Genomic DNA, 18,973 nt, shown 5'->3' on the forward strand with positions numbered 1-18,973 from the left:
TATATAGACAAGACAGACAAAGGAACTGTGGCAAAGCTGGGAATTGAACAAAGGTATCTTGCATCGCAGTCCAGTTCTTTAGCTCCGAGACTGCCCCTGCCCTCCAATAATGAGAAGAGGCGATTTTGGAAATGGCTGGGTTGTATACAGGCAGGTAGTTAACAGCCATACCTTAGGTGTATGAAATTATCAAAAGGGGAATGCCTGCTAATGCTCAGAGGTGACAGTTCAGTTAGGAGCTGCTCCTTCCCAAATGCTTCGGGAGCCGTGGAGAAGGGAGGAGAGAGCAGATGAGTGGAGCTCACACTTAAACTGTGTGCAATTGACACAAACTTCAGCTTGGACTCAATGTTCTCAAAACAATTGGAGCTATTATATCTTTGCCTTTGCTGTTATTTTAGGATTAAAAGCTCCGTGGGTTAGAAATTTACCTGGGGTGTGGGGAATCCATAACAAATGGTAGCCCCCTGAAGACTTTTTATTTTTTTTCCACCAGTCCCTCGTGGTTTAAAAAGCCTCTAATCATCATGTGTGCAAAAACCGGATTCCCCGCTAAGGCTGTGGGAAGCTAAAAACAATTTAGTGAAAGCTTTAGAAGAAGGAGCTATTAGGATAAAATGTTTGAATCCTGAATAAAATGACAGTTCTTAAAGCTATAAAGGGAAACGGTGTCGAACAACAAAGATTTTTCTACCACAGCCATCAAACCACATGGGTTCTGGCTGCTGATGGGGACCCAGCCATTGTACAGCTTTGCATATGGGAACAAAGGAGGAGTCAGGGCAGAGGTGTAAATTCTAGTTTTCAAACTAATCATTACATTGAACCTTCACTATGTCTTTACGTTTCCATAGCACTCTCCAAACATTCGTGAATGCTTGCTATGCCCCTAGGAGAGAGCCGAGCATTGTCAGACAGAGGAATAGAGGCACTGAGAGGGGAAGTGGCTTGTCCCAGATATTAACTGGGTCAGCGTTAGGGATGAGAGTATAACTCAGGAGTTCTAGCCCTATGCTCCAGGCCTAGCTCCTTTGAAAAAGGAAAGGGTTAAGTCTCAGACCACATTAGATCTCCTGGGGGAGTCCAGCTGGAAACTGAGACTTTAGTAACTGGGGTTGTAGACTCAGGTCACCTGTTAGAAGTAGCAGGAGAGCTGGGAAGGGTGCAGGGTGAGATGTTGGGGAAGGCAGGTGTTAAGAACAGGTGGAAGAGGGAAGGCAGTTTAGGCGACTGAGGGGGGTCTGGGAAGTAGCCGGAGAGCTGGTCAGCATAGAAGCAGTTCAGGGCCCTCATACAGAGAGCAGCGATTGGGAGCAAGTGGAGGGTTGAGGCAGTTGACAAGAGACTCTGCTCTGCGATGGCATTGAGCAACTTGTCTGCAGTGCTCCAAGGGTTAAGGCTGAAGCCTTGGTTGTAGCTAGCTGGCTAGCGAGGGAGAGCTGGGACTTGAAAGCTAACAGAAAGCAGCAGCTGGTTTTTGATCCTGCTACAGATCCAAAGGAAAAGGGAAGAATAATTCTCCTTTGATTACCAAGGCCCAGGATTTGGGGGCAGGGGGGAAAGGCAGAGATACCTGATGTGCTCCTTCCAGAGTGATGGGCTGGGAACAGGCCCTCGATTCTGCTCACTGCAGTGGATTGTTAGTGGGGACTCCAGTAGCACCCCAATATCCTCACCAGCTCAGTGCCACAGACCTTCGCTCTAAAGGACGCTGAGATACAGCACTGACTAACAGACTGCCCTGGACCTCCTCATAAACCCCAGCACCCAATACTGGCAAATGCTGGGGGCTCTACTAAAATGGAGAGCTTCCTCTCTGCCTTACAGTACGGTTCCTGCAGTCCACTTGGCTTCAGCACCCTGGCCTGTCCGGCTGCCACATGATGTGGTACAAGTTCAAGTCAAATGGCAGCCACTCCAGAGTGGGCAGGGTCAGCAGGGGCTGGGCCAAGGGGTGGCTGGAAAATCAGAGAAGAAAAGTAGTCACTAGCCTGGACCAGATTTGGTAATGAGATGGACTCAGCTCTGCTTAGGGTACCATTGCGGACTGTGTGGGCCCATTACTGCCACTTAGTGCTTAGAAGGGGCACAGCCCTGAGCAGATCATTGCAGGACCTGAAATACATGGGTAAGAAAGATACCCTCCTGTCTCGAGGGTTTGTGACTTATTTTTATTCCTTTGTTTTCCTGCAGCCTCCCTCTCCGGTTCTGGGTGAACGTAATCAAAAACCCCCAGTTTGTGTTCGATATCCACAAGGGCAGCATCACAGACGCCTGCCTCTCTGTCGTTGCCCAGACTTTCATGGACTCCTGTTCCACCTCAGAACACCGCTTGGGCAAGGACTCCCCCTCCAACAAATTGCTCTATGCCAAGGATATCCCCAGCTACAAGAGCTGGGTAGAAAGGTAGGTCAGCGTGGGAGCATAGTCAGGAGCAGCAGTGGCTGTCTCATTGCACCACCTGGTCAACCATTGTAGTGTGTATGTAACCCATGCCTGCTTGGTGTGGCACTCTGTCCACAGGCACTGACTCCATGGGTGCTCTGGCCCTGGAGCACCCATGGAAAAAAAATCAGCACCCGCCAGCAGCCAAGTTCTGCCCCTCCCCCCGGCGCCTCCTGCCTGCCGGTAGCCCTGCTGGTCAACTCCTTCCTCCCTCCCAGCATCTACCACCCGCCGCGGAACAGCTGTTCGGCGGCATGCAGGAGGCACAGGGAGGGAGGGGGAGGAGCGGGGATGGGGCGTGCTCAGGGGAGGGGGTGGGAAGAGGTGGGGCAGGGGTGAGGGCTTGGAGGAAGGGGTGGAGTGGGGGTGGGCCTGGGATGGAGTGGGGTGTCGAGCACCCCCGGGAATAGAGGAAGTTGACGCCTGGGGCTTTGTCCCGCTGTACTGGCACCTAGACCATCTAGAGATTAATGAGTCTGCTGCAGCCTTAGCTAAGAGGCATGTGGCTTTTAGCGCATGCATTTAGCTCCAGAGGTCCCAGGTTCAATCCCACCTGCTGAGGTTTGTCAGCATTACATGTGCATTGCTGGATCTGCAGCCATAGCATAACGTAGCCTGATTCCATGGTCTAAACGGCATTTGAACCGATGAGCTCTTGGATGGAAGATGACATGATGCTGGTGACGTTCTTCCTCTGAATCAATGCCAAGCATCATTATTGCCAAGCCCCAATCATGAGCCAGGACCCCACTGCACTAGGCGCTGTACAAACACAACAAAAAGATGGTCCCAGTCCCAAAAAGCTTCCAGCCTAAATATAAGATGAGGGGACGGGATGAATACAACAGACAGACAAGGGCAGCACAGGGAGGCGGTGCTGGTCAGTATGATAAGCAGCAGTCACAGTACACCAGCCTTCTGACCACTGTCAGGTGTTGTGTAGGTCTCATGGCAGAGGAGCATTTGCAGGAGGACAATGAGGTGGTTCTGGCAGATGCTTCTATTCATTCCCTCTGAAGCACCTGGCACCGACTGCTGTCGGAAGACAGAACTCTGGGCTAGCTGGACCATTGGTCTGATCCAATACAGCTGTTCTTGTGTTCTTGTTGGATGGGTGTGTCACCTATAGTCTTGCTGGTTTTTGACCACCTATCAGAGGAATGTAGTGAGTAGTAAGCATTTTTTAATGGTAGAGTTTAAACTAAAACGAGAGGTTTCCTCGCTAGTTTTATGCTGACAATGAATGACGAGTGATCCAGTCTGCCTCCCAGTTGGCAGGTTCACGAGCAAACATGGTAGGATGGTTGAAAGGGAGAGAGCGAACAGTACAGTTCAAACACGCATGCTGCTATGGCCGGTGCTGACTTTCAGATTAGATGTGCAACGGAGACCTCAACCATTAAAGATCCCCTAGCACTTTCTTGGAGTCTTAGCCTTGGTGCCTGACCCAGATTGCAGTTCAGATCATTGTCGTCTCCCTCACACAAATCCCCCCTGTAGTTTCACTGGATAAGGTGGTATCCCTCAGTTTCTCCACTAAGCTTCGGTGTAGTTTTTGGATGAAGATTACATAGTATTACTGTGCAAAGTCATAAAGCTTCTCTGTTCTCAGGACCCCAGAAGTTGCTGCATTTCAGTGTGGGGTAAAATGTTTCCTTTGATATGCACAGGGCCAGATTTGCTGTGGCTCCTGCTTGGTTAGGAGCAATCGGGAGGAGAGGCCTTGCTGGCACCTTGCAGAGTTCACAAAGGCCAGATAGAACTGCAGACCCCCGTTCTGGGCAATGAATGCTAGCTGAGACTGAACTCTTGGAGTTTTACATTCAGGAGGCTTTGGCATCCCTGCTGCGCACATGGGGCCCTTCCTTGCCAATATGTTTTTCATTTGTCTCTCACCTTTCATTCCCCAGGTATTATGCAGACATTGCAAAGCTCCCAGCCATCAGTGACCAGGATATGAATGCCTACCTCGCAGAGCAGTCACGCCTACATGCCATTGAGTTCAACATGCTGAGCGCGCTCAATGAGATCTACTCTTACGTCAGCAAGTACAGTGAAGAGGTGAGCAGGCCCCATCCCTTGTGAGGCCATGCCCCCACCTCCGGGCCACAGGATACATGGCAATCCTGCCACCAAGTCACCTTAGACAGTTAGAGTCTGTTGGGAGGCGGCTCTGGGTGTAAGTGAGATATGGAACCTTTCACCTCTAGGTCGGCAGTTCAGTTCCACTCTGGCTTGGTAGTGACTGAAAGTCACCCTGGACAGGTGGTTAGCCCCAGTCCTGTTCCTGGCATGGTTAGGCTTTTCCACATAGCACAGTTGGCTTCCTGGCTGGCAGTCTCAGAAGGGAGGCCAAAGGCTGAATGGGGCCTGGAGGCCAATTCCCCCGCTCAGAGCTGGTTGGTGGGGCAGCATGGTTGAAGCTTTCACTGCTGCTATCAATGCTGTATCTGTGCTGTGCATCAATAGGCGGCTTTAGTCTCCAGAGCTCCCGGTGCAGCACATCCCATCAGAACCAACCCCTTGAAGCATTGTGTGGGCAGCTCTGAATTCCTGATCCTGGGTGCACCCTCGGTGCAGCCCATTTCTAAATGCAGGGAAAAATCGTCCTGCCCCAGCGAACCCCCTCACAAATCCCAGTGTCCTCAGGGAACTTCTAGTATGGCACAAACTTTGTGTCACAGCAAAGCTGGCAGCATGGGCTCCTTTAATGCATGCATCACTTGAAACCAAGTTCTCGCCATCTGTTCCACCCCTTCATTTTCATTGTGAGAAGAACCTGTTTTGCAATTACATCCATTAAAAGGAAGATTTTTGTCATTTAATTGCATGTCTGCATTTATGATACAATGCCACAGCCATCTTCCGATTAGGGACTAAAATCACGTAACTTTCATGCTAAATGAGACTGGCAATGCAGAGTCAAAGGCACAAGAGCACGGGAATGATTGCAGTGTGATGGTCTAGTATGCAGCAAACAGTCCAACAAATAAATCAGCATGGCTGGGAATAGAAGAGCACTCAGTGCTTTGTTTGTCTTGGTTAGTTAAGTTTCTTTGAAGGAACAAAACTAAGAGGAGGGACTGACAGCAACCGGCCAGCCTCAGCCTTCCAAGTGTGGAGAGCATTCAGATTGGGGAGTGACCCATAAGCTGTAGGTGGCCCTCCCAACTCCTGGGCAAGGCTTGCCAGACCTGTACTGGACCAGCGGCATTAACCTAGCCTGCCCCAAGTACTTCTGTTTTACCAGCTTCACAAACCACTACTGCCATGTTGCCCAGGGAAGGGAGTTCAGTACACTGGACCCATCCTAAGTATCTTTCCTGCATGTCATCATTAACCCTTGGAGTCCATCTCTGAGTATTTTTCTCTCTCTCTTTATTTATTCCCCTCCCCCGCCCCTTCTTTCTTTTTCTCTCCTTTCTGGGATGTTTACATGAATCATGTTTGTTTTGCACCAGATCATCGGGGCTCTCGAGCAGGACGAGCAGGCGCGCAGGCAGCGCTTGGCATACAAAGTAGAACAGCTTATCTGTGCCATGTCTATTGAGAGCTGAAGAAAGGAGATGGTGCTCCTAGGACCAGAAGGAACTAGTTACTACAAAGGCTCTTGGGAATGAAGAGTATGAACAAGCAAGGAAGGTACTGGACCCATAGAAATACTGAAACATCCTCTGGGGGAAGCAGGGATTGGCCCAGATAGTAAGTTCAAAATCATTTAGATTCCAGTTTGAAAGGACAGCAAGAAGGACAGTGCATCTCAAAGCAAAATAGGATCAAGCTGGAGTAATTCTTCAAGTCATATGTGTGGAAGGAAGGAACCTGAGAAGTCTGGATGCCTCCGTGACTGCTACTTTGCATGAAAATAATTTGATATATATTAGGAAATAATGAAAACTGTATTTAAAGGGTTTAAAAAAAGAGGGAAAGAAAAAAATTAAAGCAACCACAGTGGCCACACAGATAATTCCGCCAACAAAATGCAGTTCCAAATGCTCTCTCTCTCTTACTCATCAGTTTCCTGTGGTGTGTGGCTCAGACATTCTGCGAATAGACTCCTATGCTAATCCGAAAAATTGGAAAATTAAATTATTCCTGTTCCTGGGAACTTTTAAAAAATATGAGCACAAGTTTGCACCAGACCTTTTTACACAAAGGAAGATAATAGTTTAGCTGGAAATAAATCCAGTGGCACCAGAAAGAACTTTACCTGAATTACAGAACCATCAGATCATCTAACCTGTTTGTCTTGAAATCCAGCTTTATCTATGTATTTATATAGTGTCAATATATATATATTATATATATATTTTTTAAATCCCACTTACTGTTGAATGATGGTGGGTCTGATTTTAAACATTTTTCTCTTTTATTTCCATTCCATTTCAACACACAGCTCCACCCAGGTGTAAAGATTCTGTGGTATTTTTGTTTGCTTCACTCGTGTTCCTGAAGAATGTTCTGCCCTTCGTGGCATTTGAAACTAAGGAAGTCACGTACAGTTTAAACTGAAATTGGTGCACTGTAGGTTTCTGCAGGTGCAGTTTAAGCAAAACCAACGGCTGATCTTGCACAGTCAAGCAGAGCTGGGCTGAGACTGACTCAGCTGCTTGGGCTGTTAGCTGACTCATGTTGTTTTGTTCCAGCCACGATGTAATTTCTTGTAGTAAAAAAAAAAACAAAAGCTAAAAACAATGTTTACAGCAAGTGATACTTGAAAAGCGCAGACATAGTGAGATAACATATTTATTGCTTTTCTGTTTGAGACACGCTCATACTTACGCATAAGATCAGGACAGGCTCCAATTACATTTTTCCCTTGGCACATGCAAGGTCACCCGAAGGTAAAGCATAGGGACTTTTATTCCTGTTGGGGAGAGGGAGAATCTTTACTCAAGGCGAGAGAAAGTCCAAAACGACGCACTCCAAGTGCCGGCCAACACTGTCGTCTTTGTCTCTGTATCTCATTGTTAGGTTCAGTTTCGAACTGGCCATAGCAGCCCATCTTGTCATGGACAGCGAAAGGCAAATGTTTGTGAGTGCTATTCCTTTAAAAGAAACCAAAGCTTTCCTGTCCCTTTAAAGCGTGCCAAGAGGCGGATGGAATGCTGTAAATATTTCTCTCTGTAATAAATATTGATATTTGTGCAGATTGCGGTGCGGGAGGATGAGGTGATTAGAACTAATGGAAATAGAAGTATCGACCATATGAGTCGTGGTGGTTGCAGCAAAATAACTACCAGAGTTTGTTTAATGGAATCAAAACCATTTGAAATGGTTGAAAATGCCCAGCCTTAAGTCTTCTTGCAGAGAGGCAGAGTGTGCTGTGTGATCCCAAGCTAGTTGTGTCATCTCGCTATGACTCTTTCGCTATACCTGAAATGGAGAGAGTACTATAGTACATTAGCTATAATGGAAGTTTAAAGGAAGTTTGTGGTATGAAACAGCCTGTCCCTTTAGGGCAAGGCCCTGACAGTCTTGGCCCTGTTCTCAGCTCCTTTGTGGGTAAAGCTTCAGATCTCACAATGGTATTTTCTTTGTACTGCAGGCAAACCTGACTCCAGGTTTGGTTGGTGGGGAGGCACTGAGTTTGCCTTAGATGAAATGATTCCACATCCATTTCAGTGCTTCTCTTCCTGCACAGGGCCAAACTTTGTTCGGTGTTATGAGTCTCTAGCCTGCTTTGTTTCAAGGGTTTTGACATCAGAACAGAAGATGGTATTTCTGGAATTTCTGTGTCTGGTGCTACTGTTTAAATAATTCCATTTAATCTTCTGCTCATGAGCAGTAGCCTGAGCCATCAAAGAGCCCACTCCAAGGGGTAGCAAAGTGCTAACCAAATGCCTTTCCACTTTGAAAGCCTTTATTAAAAAACTCTATACAAGAGTCCCAGCTTATCAGCAGGCTTGCCTCTGCTGGGACCTTGCTCCTTAGCACCAAAATGCTATGACAGAGAGATGTGGAGGGCATGTTGCCTGTTTCGTCCTATAGAGTGTGGGTAAGGGGATCTCCCAGTGCTTAAAGTGAAACAGGAGAAATCAGAACAGGAAAACTGCTGAAGCCTTTGTAGCGTCCAGCTATATTAAGAATTCCCTGTAGCTACATTAGGAACTGTTATGACAAACAAGCATTTTAAGTAAAATAGGCACAGCCCTGCTGCTAATGGGAAACATTGTAGGCAGAAGGAGAAAAGGGAAATGTGTGTGACTAACACACAATTTTGAATGTTTAGGATGCAAATCTTTTCCTGATGCTCTGGCATAAAAGGGACCTTGCATGCAGCCGTTCTCCTCCTATGCGGATGGAAACCTTCCTCTCCCCAGTGTGCAACGCCTGTCCTGTGCAATCTAAACACCCAGACAACACAACTCCACTTAAAGAATATATTCTATTGCTAATAAACATTTTAAATGGATTTTTACCAAAACTCTCACTGCATTCTATACATGTAACAATTTGGCTGGGAATGTTGTTTAAGGATTAGAATAGAGAGCCTGAGACTCAGGATTTCTGGGTTCTGTTCTTGCCTGTTGCTGACTCACAGAGTGACCTTGGACATGTCACTTAGGTCCAAGTGTTCAGCATTAGCTACTGGTTTGGGATACCTCCGTTTTTGTTGCCCTACATGAGACGCACATAAAGAGTCTGATTTGCCAGAAACGCTGAATGCCCACAACTCCAAAAGCGGTGAAGGGAAGCTGGTCTGTGTGCTGCTCGGATGCCCTCCCAAATTCAGGAACTTGACAAGGGGTAAAACATCTTTAAGAATTATTCCTGTCACACTGATTATTTTTTTAGCCTGCAGCTAGAGCATTTCCCATTAACAGCAGCAGCAGCAGGGTTGTGTTTTCCCCCTGTCGCTGGCAGTTCTCCTTTCAGTTTCCAGTGCTCTCAGTATTCTCCTGTCAGGAGGACTCAGTTCAGCAGTCTAAATGAAACAAAAACAGAATGACTTGAATGAGCTGGGACATCCGGAGGAAACTCAATGGTGACTGCACTCTGGAGAAAAGACATAAAAAACGTTCAGAGAATAAATAACCAACATCAAAGATGCATCAAAAATACAGCAAAGCTTCAGTCCTCATACTTCAGTATTCCATTGTACCATAAACCTTAAGCCAATAATACAGAGAGCTGTGATGTTGTATATAGTTACTTGCTAGATAAAGCTTGGTGAACAGTCTGATCTGTATATTGAATGTGTCTTCAGTGAAAATTTGATCCCCACCCTAAGTACCCTTCAGACTTTAACCCTTTGTCCCAGGCTTGTCTGGATCAGCAGGTGAGAGGCGCAGGGCTAATGTATGTGGTAGCAAAAGGGCCCCACAATGTTAATGCGGACAGGGGCAGATTTTTTAGATTAGATACTTGTTGGGGGAATCATTCGAGTTAAAAATGTAAAGCTATGCACTGAAGTTTCTAAAGGCAACTCTATTTGGAAGCCACTGGGCTGAATAACCCAAAATGCAAAATCTAAATTTAGGCTGGTCAGGCTAGTTTTAAAAGGGGGGACGTTTTTAAAATTGTGAAGGCTTTGAACGTTTTTCTCTCTGTTTAAAAGGCTTCACAGAAGGGAAACATCACTGTTCAATTTCTAGTAAGCGACAGTGCAAGGAACTCCTTTCTGCAAAGGACATGGTTACCTCTCACCTTCATAAAGGCTCCCATTTGAAAGAAAGACCTTGATTTTTTTTTCTTGCCTCTCAAAAATCTCCCCTTTCCAACGTTCCTGTTCTAGTTCGAGGCAATGTGACAAGCCAAGTAGTACAGAAATAGGTAGTAAGCATTGCTTCCCAATTATGTTAAGGAGAAACATTTTATACCAAGCTTTCGTAAGCTCTCTACAATCCTTTGTGATCCCCTCAATGTTTTATTGTACCTGCTGGCAATCGCTCAGATCTGGGGGGACATTGTGATGACAGCTTGGGAATAATCTTCAGAAAGAGGGTTTTCCTTCAGCAGGTCCAGGTTCCATTGCACACGCATATCTTGCTGCTGCATCAGCAGTAGGTGAGTGGCTAATGCACCTGAGTATCATGTGTTCTGCCCCGGTTAGTAACAAACACAGACTGGAGCAAACTGCTAAACAAGCAGCCCCTCACCTTGCGTGGCTGTCTGAGACTCATCACTTTGGGGGCTTTACATGAAACAAATCAGGCCACAATTCAAACGACACCATTTGTTTTGACTGTTGTTAACACTGAAGTTGTCTCTGTGTTTATCTTTTTCAGTCTAAAGATTCCCATTTGCCTTTGTGTTATCCAGCCGCCGCCCCCCCACAATGGGCAAGTAACTCAGATTGGCAGGTTCCAATAAAGCACCCAAAAGTTGGGACACTTCTCTGAACTCTCCAGGCCTCTTAGGTCTGCAAAATCAAACCAGAAATCTCCTGAGCAGGCTTTCTTCTGAGATTTCTAGCACTTCCTGCTGCAGAAGGGCTGGGGAAATGATGAAAACAGCCTCTCCTGTCGTATTTTTGTCATTTCCAATCTCAGACAGTATATGGATGTGCATATCAGGGAAGCCATCAAAAAGTAAATAAGCATCGTACCATAATAGTGACTGTGCCATGCTATTTCTTATACTCAAAATGTACTACAGCAAGATCCCCCTATGGTACCATGGAGAGTGCTCATTTGTTAATGGCTCCTTCTGCAGGGCCACTGATATGGAAAATGGGTTTAGGGGGTGAGCAGGGAATGGGAACCAAACTTTCCTGAACCTCAAAAAAGGATTGGCTTGAGTTTTCGGATAAAGATTTGCTGCGGGTGGAAGGGCTTCTTATTTTGTTTGACCATCCCTTAAAAATAAATGCATACCAGTCACAAGGCAAGCTGTCACAGATAATAAATTGAACTGCGTACTTTGCCCACCCCACACAACCGTAACCTTTCCCTAGCTTTTCCCCTCTTCCCCTTATATTTGACACACTGGAGTTCTGTATTATATTTTTTTTTAAAGATGGTTGTCTGGTTTTTGTTGTTTTTACAAGTGTTGTGGAAAAAAATGTAAGAAAGTTTAAGTATTTAAAAATGTTCCAAGGAAAAAAGGTTTTTTGTTATTCTAATATATGATTGTGTACCTATTGTAAATATGAAACACTCCTATTTTGCAAGCCAAGGACTCACTTTGTACTGTTGTTATATATAAATAAAGTTTACTGGATAAAAAAAAAAATCCTAAGTGGATCCTTATTTTCTAGCATGGAGTGTGTGGGATTCATTGTATGTGCTGAGAATACTTGAGAGAAATATTTACTTGCTACATCGCACCAGTAATAAATCAGTAAGCGGAGATCCCAAATGAAATATTTTAATGTCAGATTTATTTCCATAGCATGCCAAGGGCTTGGAAGCCACAAGGCTGGACAAGAAGGTAAAACATTGCCCCCTAGCTTCAAACATGCAAAAGACACTTTTGGGTCTATGATTAATGGAGGAGAGGGGAGAATATTTTATCCAGTAATAAGTGAAGTAAATCAAGCTGTTTTCCTTGTTATTGGAGTGGGAGTGGGGAGGGAGGACACAGGGTAACAACTTGCTGAAGAATCTCTCCTTTTATCTTTATCCTAAAGAGCCAAAAAACACAGAAGATCAAGATAACCTGGAATGGCTGCTCTTCATCAAGAGCAGATGAAAGAGAATGGTGAAGAGAAACACAACCACGAGAGTTTTCTGAAATAACTCCCTATGGCTGGATGCTTTATATCTGCTTGAGATGAGACAATTTATCTATCGTGCACAAATCTCTTTAAAAGGCTTTCCTCCTCCCCAGATACAGAGAGACATATTAAATTGTAGAGTGTCAAACCGGGAGGCAGAGTTGTCCAGTGGTTAGAACAATGAATGGAGAGCCATGACTCCTGTGTTCTGTTTCCAGCTGTACCACTGAGCCACAGAGCCCATCTGCCAGCAAAGCACTTACATACATGGTGGCAGCTCCTCGGCTTCTGTACACTGTCATAGCTTCACATTTACACCAACTGACGATAAGTCCCACTCTTTGGGCTACTCATATGTTTAAGTGCTTTGCTGGATTGGGGCCTGAACAACCTTAAGTATTCGTCTAGGGCCTGATCTATTGCCCATTGACATCAATGTAATGACTCCCACTGGATCAGGTCCTTAAACTCCATGCCTCAGTTTCCCCACCTATAAAGTGATACTAATAACGCCCACCTCTTTTAATTTTTGAGATCCTTCTATGTAAATGCAAAGAACCATTATCTTTCTTAAATATCCTTAAGCTCAGAAATGTCATGTGAGGTTTGTTGTTTTATCAACTCAGAGGCAGGAGAGCTCAATTCTCCTTCCCAAATGCATTACCGACTTCAACCCATAAGAGAGAGCATTAGGGGGATCTTTTGTGGGCTAAAGTAAATAATGAATCGTTTGAATCTGCGTAAGGAAGGAGCATGTGAATACTGTTTACAAATAAAGGCAAGGATGAGTTCTGAGCTTTCTACCCTCCCTGGAGGTGAAATGTATTTGCTTCCTTTTCATAAATTCAAACTAAGATTTTAGCAAGCACTGGGAACTGTCTGCTGAGTGGTGGGAATCAATGAGTGACTTGCTCAACAGCCTGTCAACTTTAATGACCAATATGGTTGCAATTACAGTGATGAACTTTCTCTAAGAGCCTAAAATTACTCTGGTTGATGAGAAGAGACAGAAAAATGGAGTTCTTTAAGGAAGCATAAAAAGGAAACGTGGTTTTCTGTAACATCTCCAAAAGGGGCTTAGCTTGTTTTTAATGTAGAGGGAGATTAAAGAGGAAAAATCTGAGAGGGGATGTCAAAGCTCTAAACACCACACACAGCAGATAACAGGAAAGAGTTGGGTGCTGCATCTGATCAGGACATTGTTTCATACAGGTATATGGCATCTTGGCTGCCTGTTTTACTGTTTGCTAATAGGCAGCCATATTCCGCTCCTATGTGAAGCCAATGCAAATATATCACGTTGGTGAGACAATATGATCCTTTGGCAGGTCAGTTTGTCTTGTTTCCCTCAAAGCTAGATAAAGCTTCATATGAACAGCAGAAACTATACTTAATCAGAATGACATTTTACGTGGCATGCACTTCACAGGGCATCATCTGCACTGGCAAAGTCAAACAATGCTTAGTAAAGTTAATATAAAATGCAGATCGTGCTGTTGCTTAAAGCCCTCGCCCTGTCAGCCTTTCATGTCTAACTCAGCAAGCTAGCTGGCTGCACAGATTCCTCGAGCTTTCCCTTTCGAGGGAGTCACTGAAAGGGCAACTTCAGGAATCAATTGCTCCTTTCGATTTCACCCCAAGGGAACTCCTGAGCCCAAAGCTCATGGGAAAGAACATTTTTCCCTTTCCAATTTCTACTTCCTTTCTAGTCTTTCCTCCTCACCACCTCCTCTGAGCTTTTTAATCTCCCTTTGACAGCATCCTTAAATCCAGTTTTCCTAGAGTGACCCCAGTAAAGATGGACATAGTTACAGGTGGACGATATAGCACCCTCCCTCAACAGAGGAGATGCCTCTCACTCCCCAGTACCATTCTCCTGTGAGCTATCTACCCAGGCCTGTCAAAGGCTAATGTGCTATTTGAGCATGCTTGTAAAATATGGATAAGGCTGTGACCTCATCTATAAAATCCTGTACTGTACAAGTTTGGCCTCCAGCAATCTGGCCTCTGGCATGCTGCTACCAAATTGTCCTTGTTCCAATACAACAAACCATAATTCCAGCTACAAAGAAGGCATTGTCTTCCGACAACTGACACCGTAATAGTTTAAGCACCGACATGAGCACTAACTCAACGACTAGAGGACAGATCCTCAGCAGGTGCAAATTGTCATAAACATGTGAGTAGCCCAAAGAGTATCCGAGCTCTGTTGAAGCCAGTGGAGCGATGATGATTTACATTAGTGGAGGGTCTCACTATAGCCTTGAGTCTCAACAGAAGCCCGCGCTGCTTTGCGGTCCACGCACCAAGACATTTTTATGGTGTGTAGCTTTGAATTCTTTGGTGAAGGAGGGTTTGGGTTTGCAGGCGGGTGCAGGCCAGTAGTGAAGGTGCAGGGTGTGGGATAGATGTGATTGCAGTGTACAGGTCTCTGTTGTGGGAGAGGTGTTTACAAATCAGTGATGGAAGTGGATTACTGGATGGGGATCCTTATGTATATTGTGAGGGGATGTGGGTTGTGGAGGGTCCTGTTGTGCCTGACAGCAGCCGGAGTGACGGACAAGTCCAGGCAGAAAGAGTGAGCCATTGCTGACAATTAGTGAATAAAAAGAGGGAACTGTACCCAAAAAAAAAAATCTAGGAGAAGTGAACAAAATTACTGCTGATCTGTTAGCATCTTGCAGTGCTTTGATCTCTGGCCCAGTAATCATGGCTCTGTTTGGCGAATTTCATCTCCACTTCCTTGCACCAACACCAGCCCTTCCCCTCCATCTATCTGTATCAATGCCAAGCTGTCTCAGAAACTATTTGCTTAGTTTTTGATGGCTGCACTTGGCAATTTTTATACACAGGTTTATTTTCTTCATGAAATAGCAGCAGCATGGTTTCTTGTTTACTCTCTAGTCCCTAATTTTTAGTTTTCTTATCCATGACTCCACACATTCCTCATCTCCATTTGCATTGGGCTTGCTTTCATTTTACCTTCTGAACATACTGATGCAACCCTTGCTGATTCGTTTCAAACAGTCACTGGAAAGGTTTCCGAACATCCATGTGTCTGCCTGCCTGCCTGCTTATCAAGACAAGCTAATGGAGGTGGCATTTTTTAAATTATCAAACACAACCATGGCACCAATTTTGATCTGACATTGTTTTAAATTCCAACATCTTTCTTTTTCTACAAACACTTAGCTTAAGCATGACACATAATTGGATATAATCAGACAGTTGTTTAAAACTGAGAAAGATAACTCAAAAATCTATTACCTTTTATTCCAATAAATATTCTTTTGTGTTAGTATGTACAGATGGCTAATGCATTTGTAATTTAAATGTAACGTGAGCTCCTGGTGAAAGACAGCGAAATATATTCTACAACTACTTGGGGAGGAGGTACAAAACTTCAGAGTTTGTCTCTCCTGTGGGGAGAGAGATTCACAAGCAGAATTTTTATTCCCCTAATAATGGATTTAGCTTGTTGGCCAATAAGTAACCCCCTTCAGATGTAATGAGTTAACTCCCCTCCCCAAGCCAATGTGACATTAGTAGAATATGATTATTTATATTATATTCCACACAAAAAGTCCCAGACTGACTCAGCATTTGGGACGCATTGAACAAATTGGCAATAGCGCCTGGTATTGCGTTCTCTGGCATTGCGTTCTCTGATGGCATTGCGTTCTCTGTTTACTGCACAGAGAATATAATAATTTTCTGACCATTAATAATATTTCTAATCATAGGATAGGGGAATTTAGATCTCTTGCTTCAGGACTCAGTCCTGCAAGGTGCTGTGTACTCTGGCCAAGACACAACAAAGTATTCAAGCACGTCTTTAATATCAGAGATATTACCCACATGCTTAGAGCTAAGCACATGTTTACGGGCATTGATGGATCAGGGCCACAATGCTCAGCACCTTGCACAATTGAGCCCTTCATGTATAAGCTGATTGCCCTGAGGATCAGAGAGGACATTTACCCCTCTCCCCATAATATATATATTTGCACAATTGGCCACGTACACTCTGTAAGGCTTTCATCTTTCTTTAAAGCATCAGGTATTGGAAGCAGGATATTATGCTCGTGTGAACTGTAGTGTGTGATCTGTTATGGTGAATTCCTAGATTTGTTGACTGGCATGTTATCATGGATAAAGTTTTTCTCATAGATATCAGAAGAAAACACGTAGCACTGATCATGAAGGGACTTGGAGAAAAACCACCACTTCTGGAGTATCTAGCACTGAGCTTCTACTTCATGGTCACACAAGGATATATCAATTTGCATTTGCAAATAGTTTTCTGACACAAGAATGCATCATTCAGCTGCTTCATGAGAAATTTTTCACCCAGGAAATACTAACGTTCTTCCAAGACAGCATCATTAGAAATAATTCACATGGATTATTTTGAAAGCAGAGAGAATCCATTTTTTCTGTACATTTTCCATTTCAGCTTTCAAGTCTATTTTCAAAAGAGGGAATGTTCATGCTCAGGCTTTTGAGAGTAAATCATCAGGGATATGGAAATGACAAGGACCCATCAAGTCCCCTAGCTCAGTGGGTCTGACATCATGAGAGAGCTAAAATGGTGTAATGGACCAGGGTGTAGGTGGTCTGGCTTAGCAGTCACAGCTGGGCTAAGGTCTGGCCACAAGGGACAGTAGTCATCAGGCAGGAGCTGGAGGAATCACAAGAGCCAGGTTATGTAAGCAAGAGTCAGGATGGAGTCAGAGGCCGGAGGCAGTACCAGGTTAGGCTCGAGAGGCAGGAATCAGGGTCAGAGTCAGGCTGGGGTCAGAAATCAGAGATCAAACAAAGTCGGGCATGGAAATAGACTAAACTCTATGTGGCTGCCCAGACAACTTCCTGGGGTCAAATAGGGGGCTTGGCTAATCAGAGGGCCGCAGGGCTCAGTCATTCTGGGTTTCTTGGGCAGCACTTCCTGCAGCGCCTACTCTCCATAGTGCTCTCTGGTGGTACTATGGGAATACCAGCCAGCCCAGGCTTTGCAGACCAGTATTCTAGTCCCTGGTTCCTTAAAAGATGGGAGCTATAAGACCATCTCACTTACCACGTGCGCTACAGAATGCTGTAACTGGTGGAAAACTGATCTAGACCACAGTCCAGCAAGGTATTTAAGCAGGTGCACACCCTGAGATCAATGGGACTACGCATGTGCTTAAAGAGGGGTACATGCTTATGCACCTCCCTGACCTAGGCCCTGCTTTCTCCCCTGCCAATGCAGAATTGTTTCGGCGCGGCCAGTGTTACCTCGTGTAGCTATGCATTCGTTAAACCAGCTTTACGGAATACTCAGGAACACCAAACTCTATTACTTATGGGTTCAGAGTGTCTCAGCTATTGAGCCATTCTGGGGCCCCTCATCCATGCATAAAGCCATGTAGGGTTGGGTGGGAGAATGTGCTCACCAGAGTCTAAAGGGCAGAGTTATTTGTTGGCTAATGAAGCTAAATTCTTGATTAGGGAAATCTAGTCTCTGAGAAGGGTAGAGAAATCTGTCTTCCTGCCTCATATCATATTATATATAGGTATGGCTCTGAGTGTATATATACATATTTTTTGTGTGTGTGATATGTATATTTTATTGATTTTTTTGTCTCTCTCTCTCTCTCACTCACACTCACACTAATACATTTACATATATATAAAACATAAAATGTGTCTATATATCTGTGTAACGTCTGTGTATAAACGCACAGATATAATATGTACAAAGGTTTCATATTAAATTAAAACTACAAATATCTACCCCCCCCAACAAAGAATTTTAACACAAAGTAATGGTTACTCAAATAGAAGCCAAGCAGTTTTTATTGTCTCTTTATAATTAACTCCAGGGATGGAATACAATTACAAATGTTCAGTGTTGCCCTGCGGCATAGCATCTATGAAAAGGAAAAAAACCAACCAAGTTTAAACGACTCAGGTAAAAATTAAATCCATGGCTGTATTTGATAATTAAGAACACCATCTCCATTAGCTTGTCTTGATATTAATGAACTGCACTATTATTTTTATATTTGATTACAGGAGTTTTATGCCAGCCATTTCACCTTTATTGCTTTTGAAAATCGGCCTCCTTGTCTGTGTGCCAAGTGCAGGAAACATTTGTAATTAGATCATGTTATTTCCTCAATAAAACATTCATTTTTCTTGTCACTGCGACCTATTAAGAGGAAGTTTTTAAAGCTTTGTAATTATGCCCACATGGGATTGGTGGGTGGGTGTACGCGTGTGTGTGTTTCCTAACTTCTCCCATATTGTCTGTGCCTTGAGTGGTGGGGAGAACAGGTTTGGAGGAGCATGGAAGGGTTGGATCTTGCTCTGTCTGTGCAGTGCCTAAATAGGAAAAATGGATTTTCCAATCTGTAGTGCGTTTAAACACACACAAAAAATCAATAGCATTTCCTATCATTTAAAAATTATATTTTTAAAGCAACCAGTTTGCTTTGCCCAGCTGCATTCTTACAGACAATCGCTGCACTCTTTACAGAGACTGGGAACCAACAACTTTCATGCTGCTTCTTCCTCCACCACACACCCTGGGATCAAACTACACACTACTACTCTATCTGCCATTTAGAGACTTCCACATTCCTACCTTAGGTTGACAGCTGAAAACGGCTTTACTATGGAAACCCCTGGACCATCCAACTCCCCATGTCCCTCTCCCAACACAATTCTAAACAGCTGCTGGAAATGAGAAGTGGTGTCTAGTGGTTAGAGCAGGGGAGGTAGAAGTCAGGCTGGACCACCATGATCATCTAGTCTAACCTGCTGGTCACAGAAGCTAGAGAATATCACCCGTTGATTCCTGCCGTGAAGGGAATTTTTCTTCCCCCA

At 44.5% G+C, this 18,973-nt stretch overlaps 1 protein-coding gene across 2 annotated transcripts in view; it reads left to right on the forward strand.

Moving 5' to 3' along the window:
• The window catches only part of PLXNA2 (plexin A2), a 320,304-nt gene extending 308,675 nt beyond the window's left edge, over positions 1–11,629 (forward strand). Inside the window, exons 31-33 of one of the 2 annotated variants that reach the window (XM_073319575.1) lie at positions 2,194–2,406; positions 4,356–4,506; positions 5,907–11,629. In XM_073319575.1, the coding sequence (XP_073175676.1) occupies positions 2,194–2,406; positions 4,356–4,506; positions 5,907–6,002 (460 nt within the window). In that variant the 3' untranslated portion in view covers positions 6,003–11,629. The remainder of the gene's footprint in view (positions 1–2,193; positions 2,407–4,355; positions 4,507–5,906) is intronic. The other variant, XM_073319576.1, reaches the window with a different exon arrangement.
• The last annotated feature ends 7,344 nt before the right edge of the window (positions 11,630–18,973 follow it).

The sequence above is a fragment of the Lepidochelys kempii genome, chromosome 21 (assembly GCF_965140265.1).
Source record: "Lepidochelys kempii isolate rLepKem1 chromosome 21, rLepKem1.hap2, whole genome shotgun sequence".
In the NCBI taxonomy this organism is placed as follows: Eukaryota; Metazoa; Chordata; order Testudines; family Cheloniidae; genus Lepidochelys; species Lepidochelys kempii.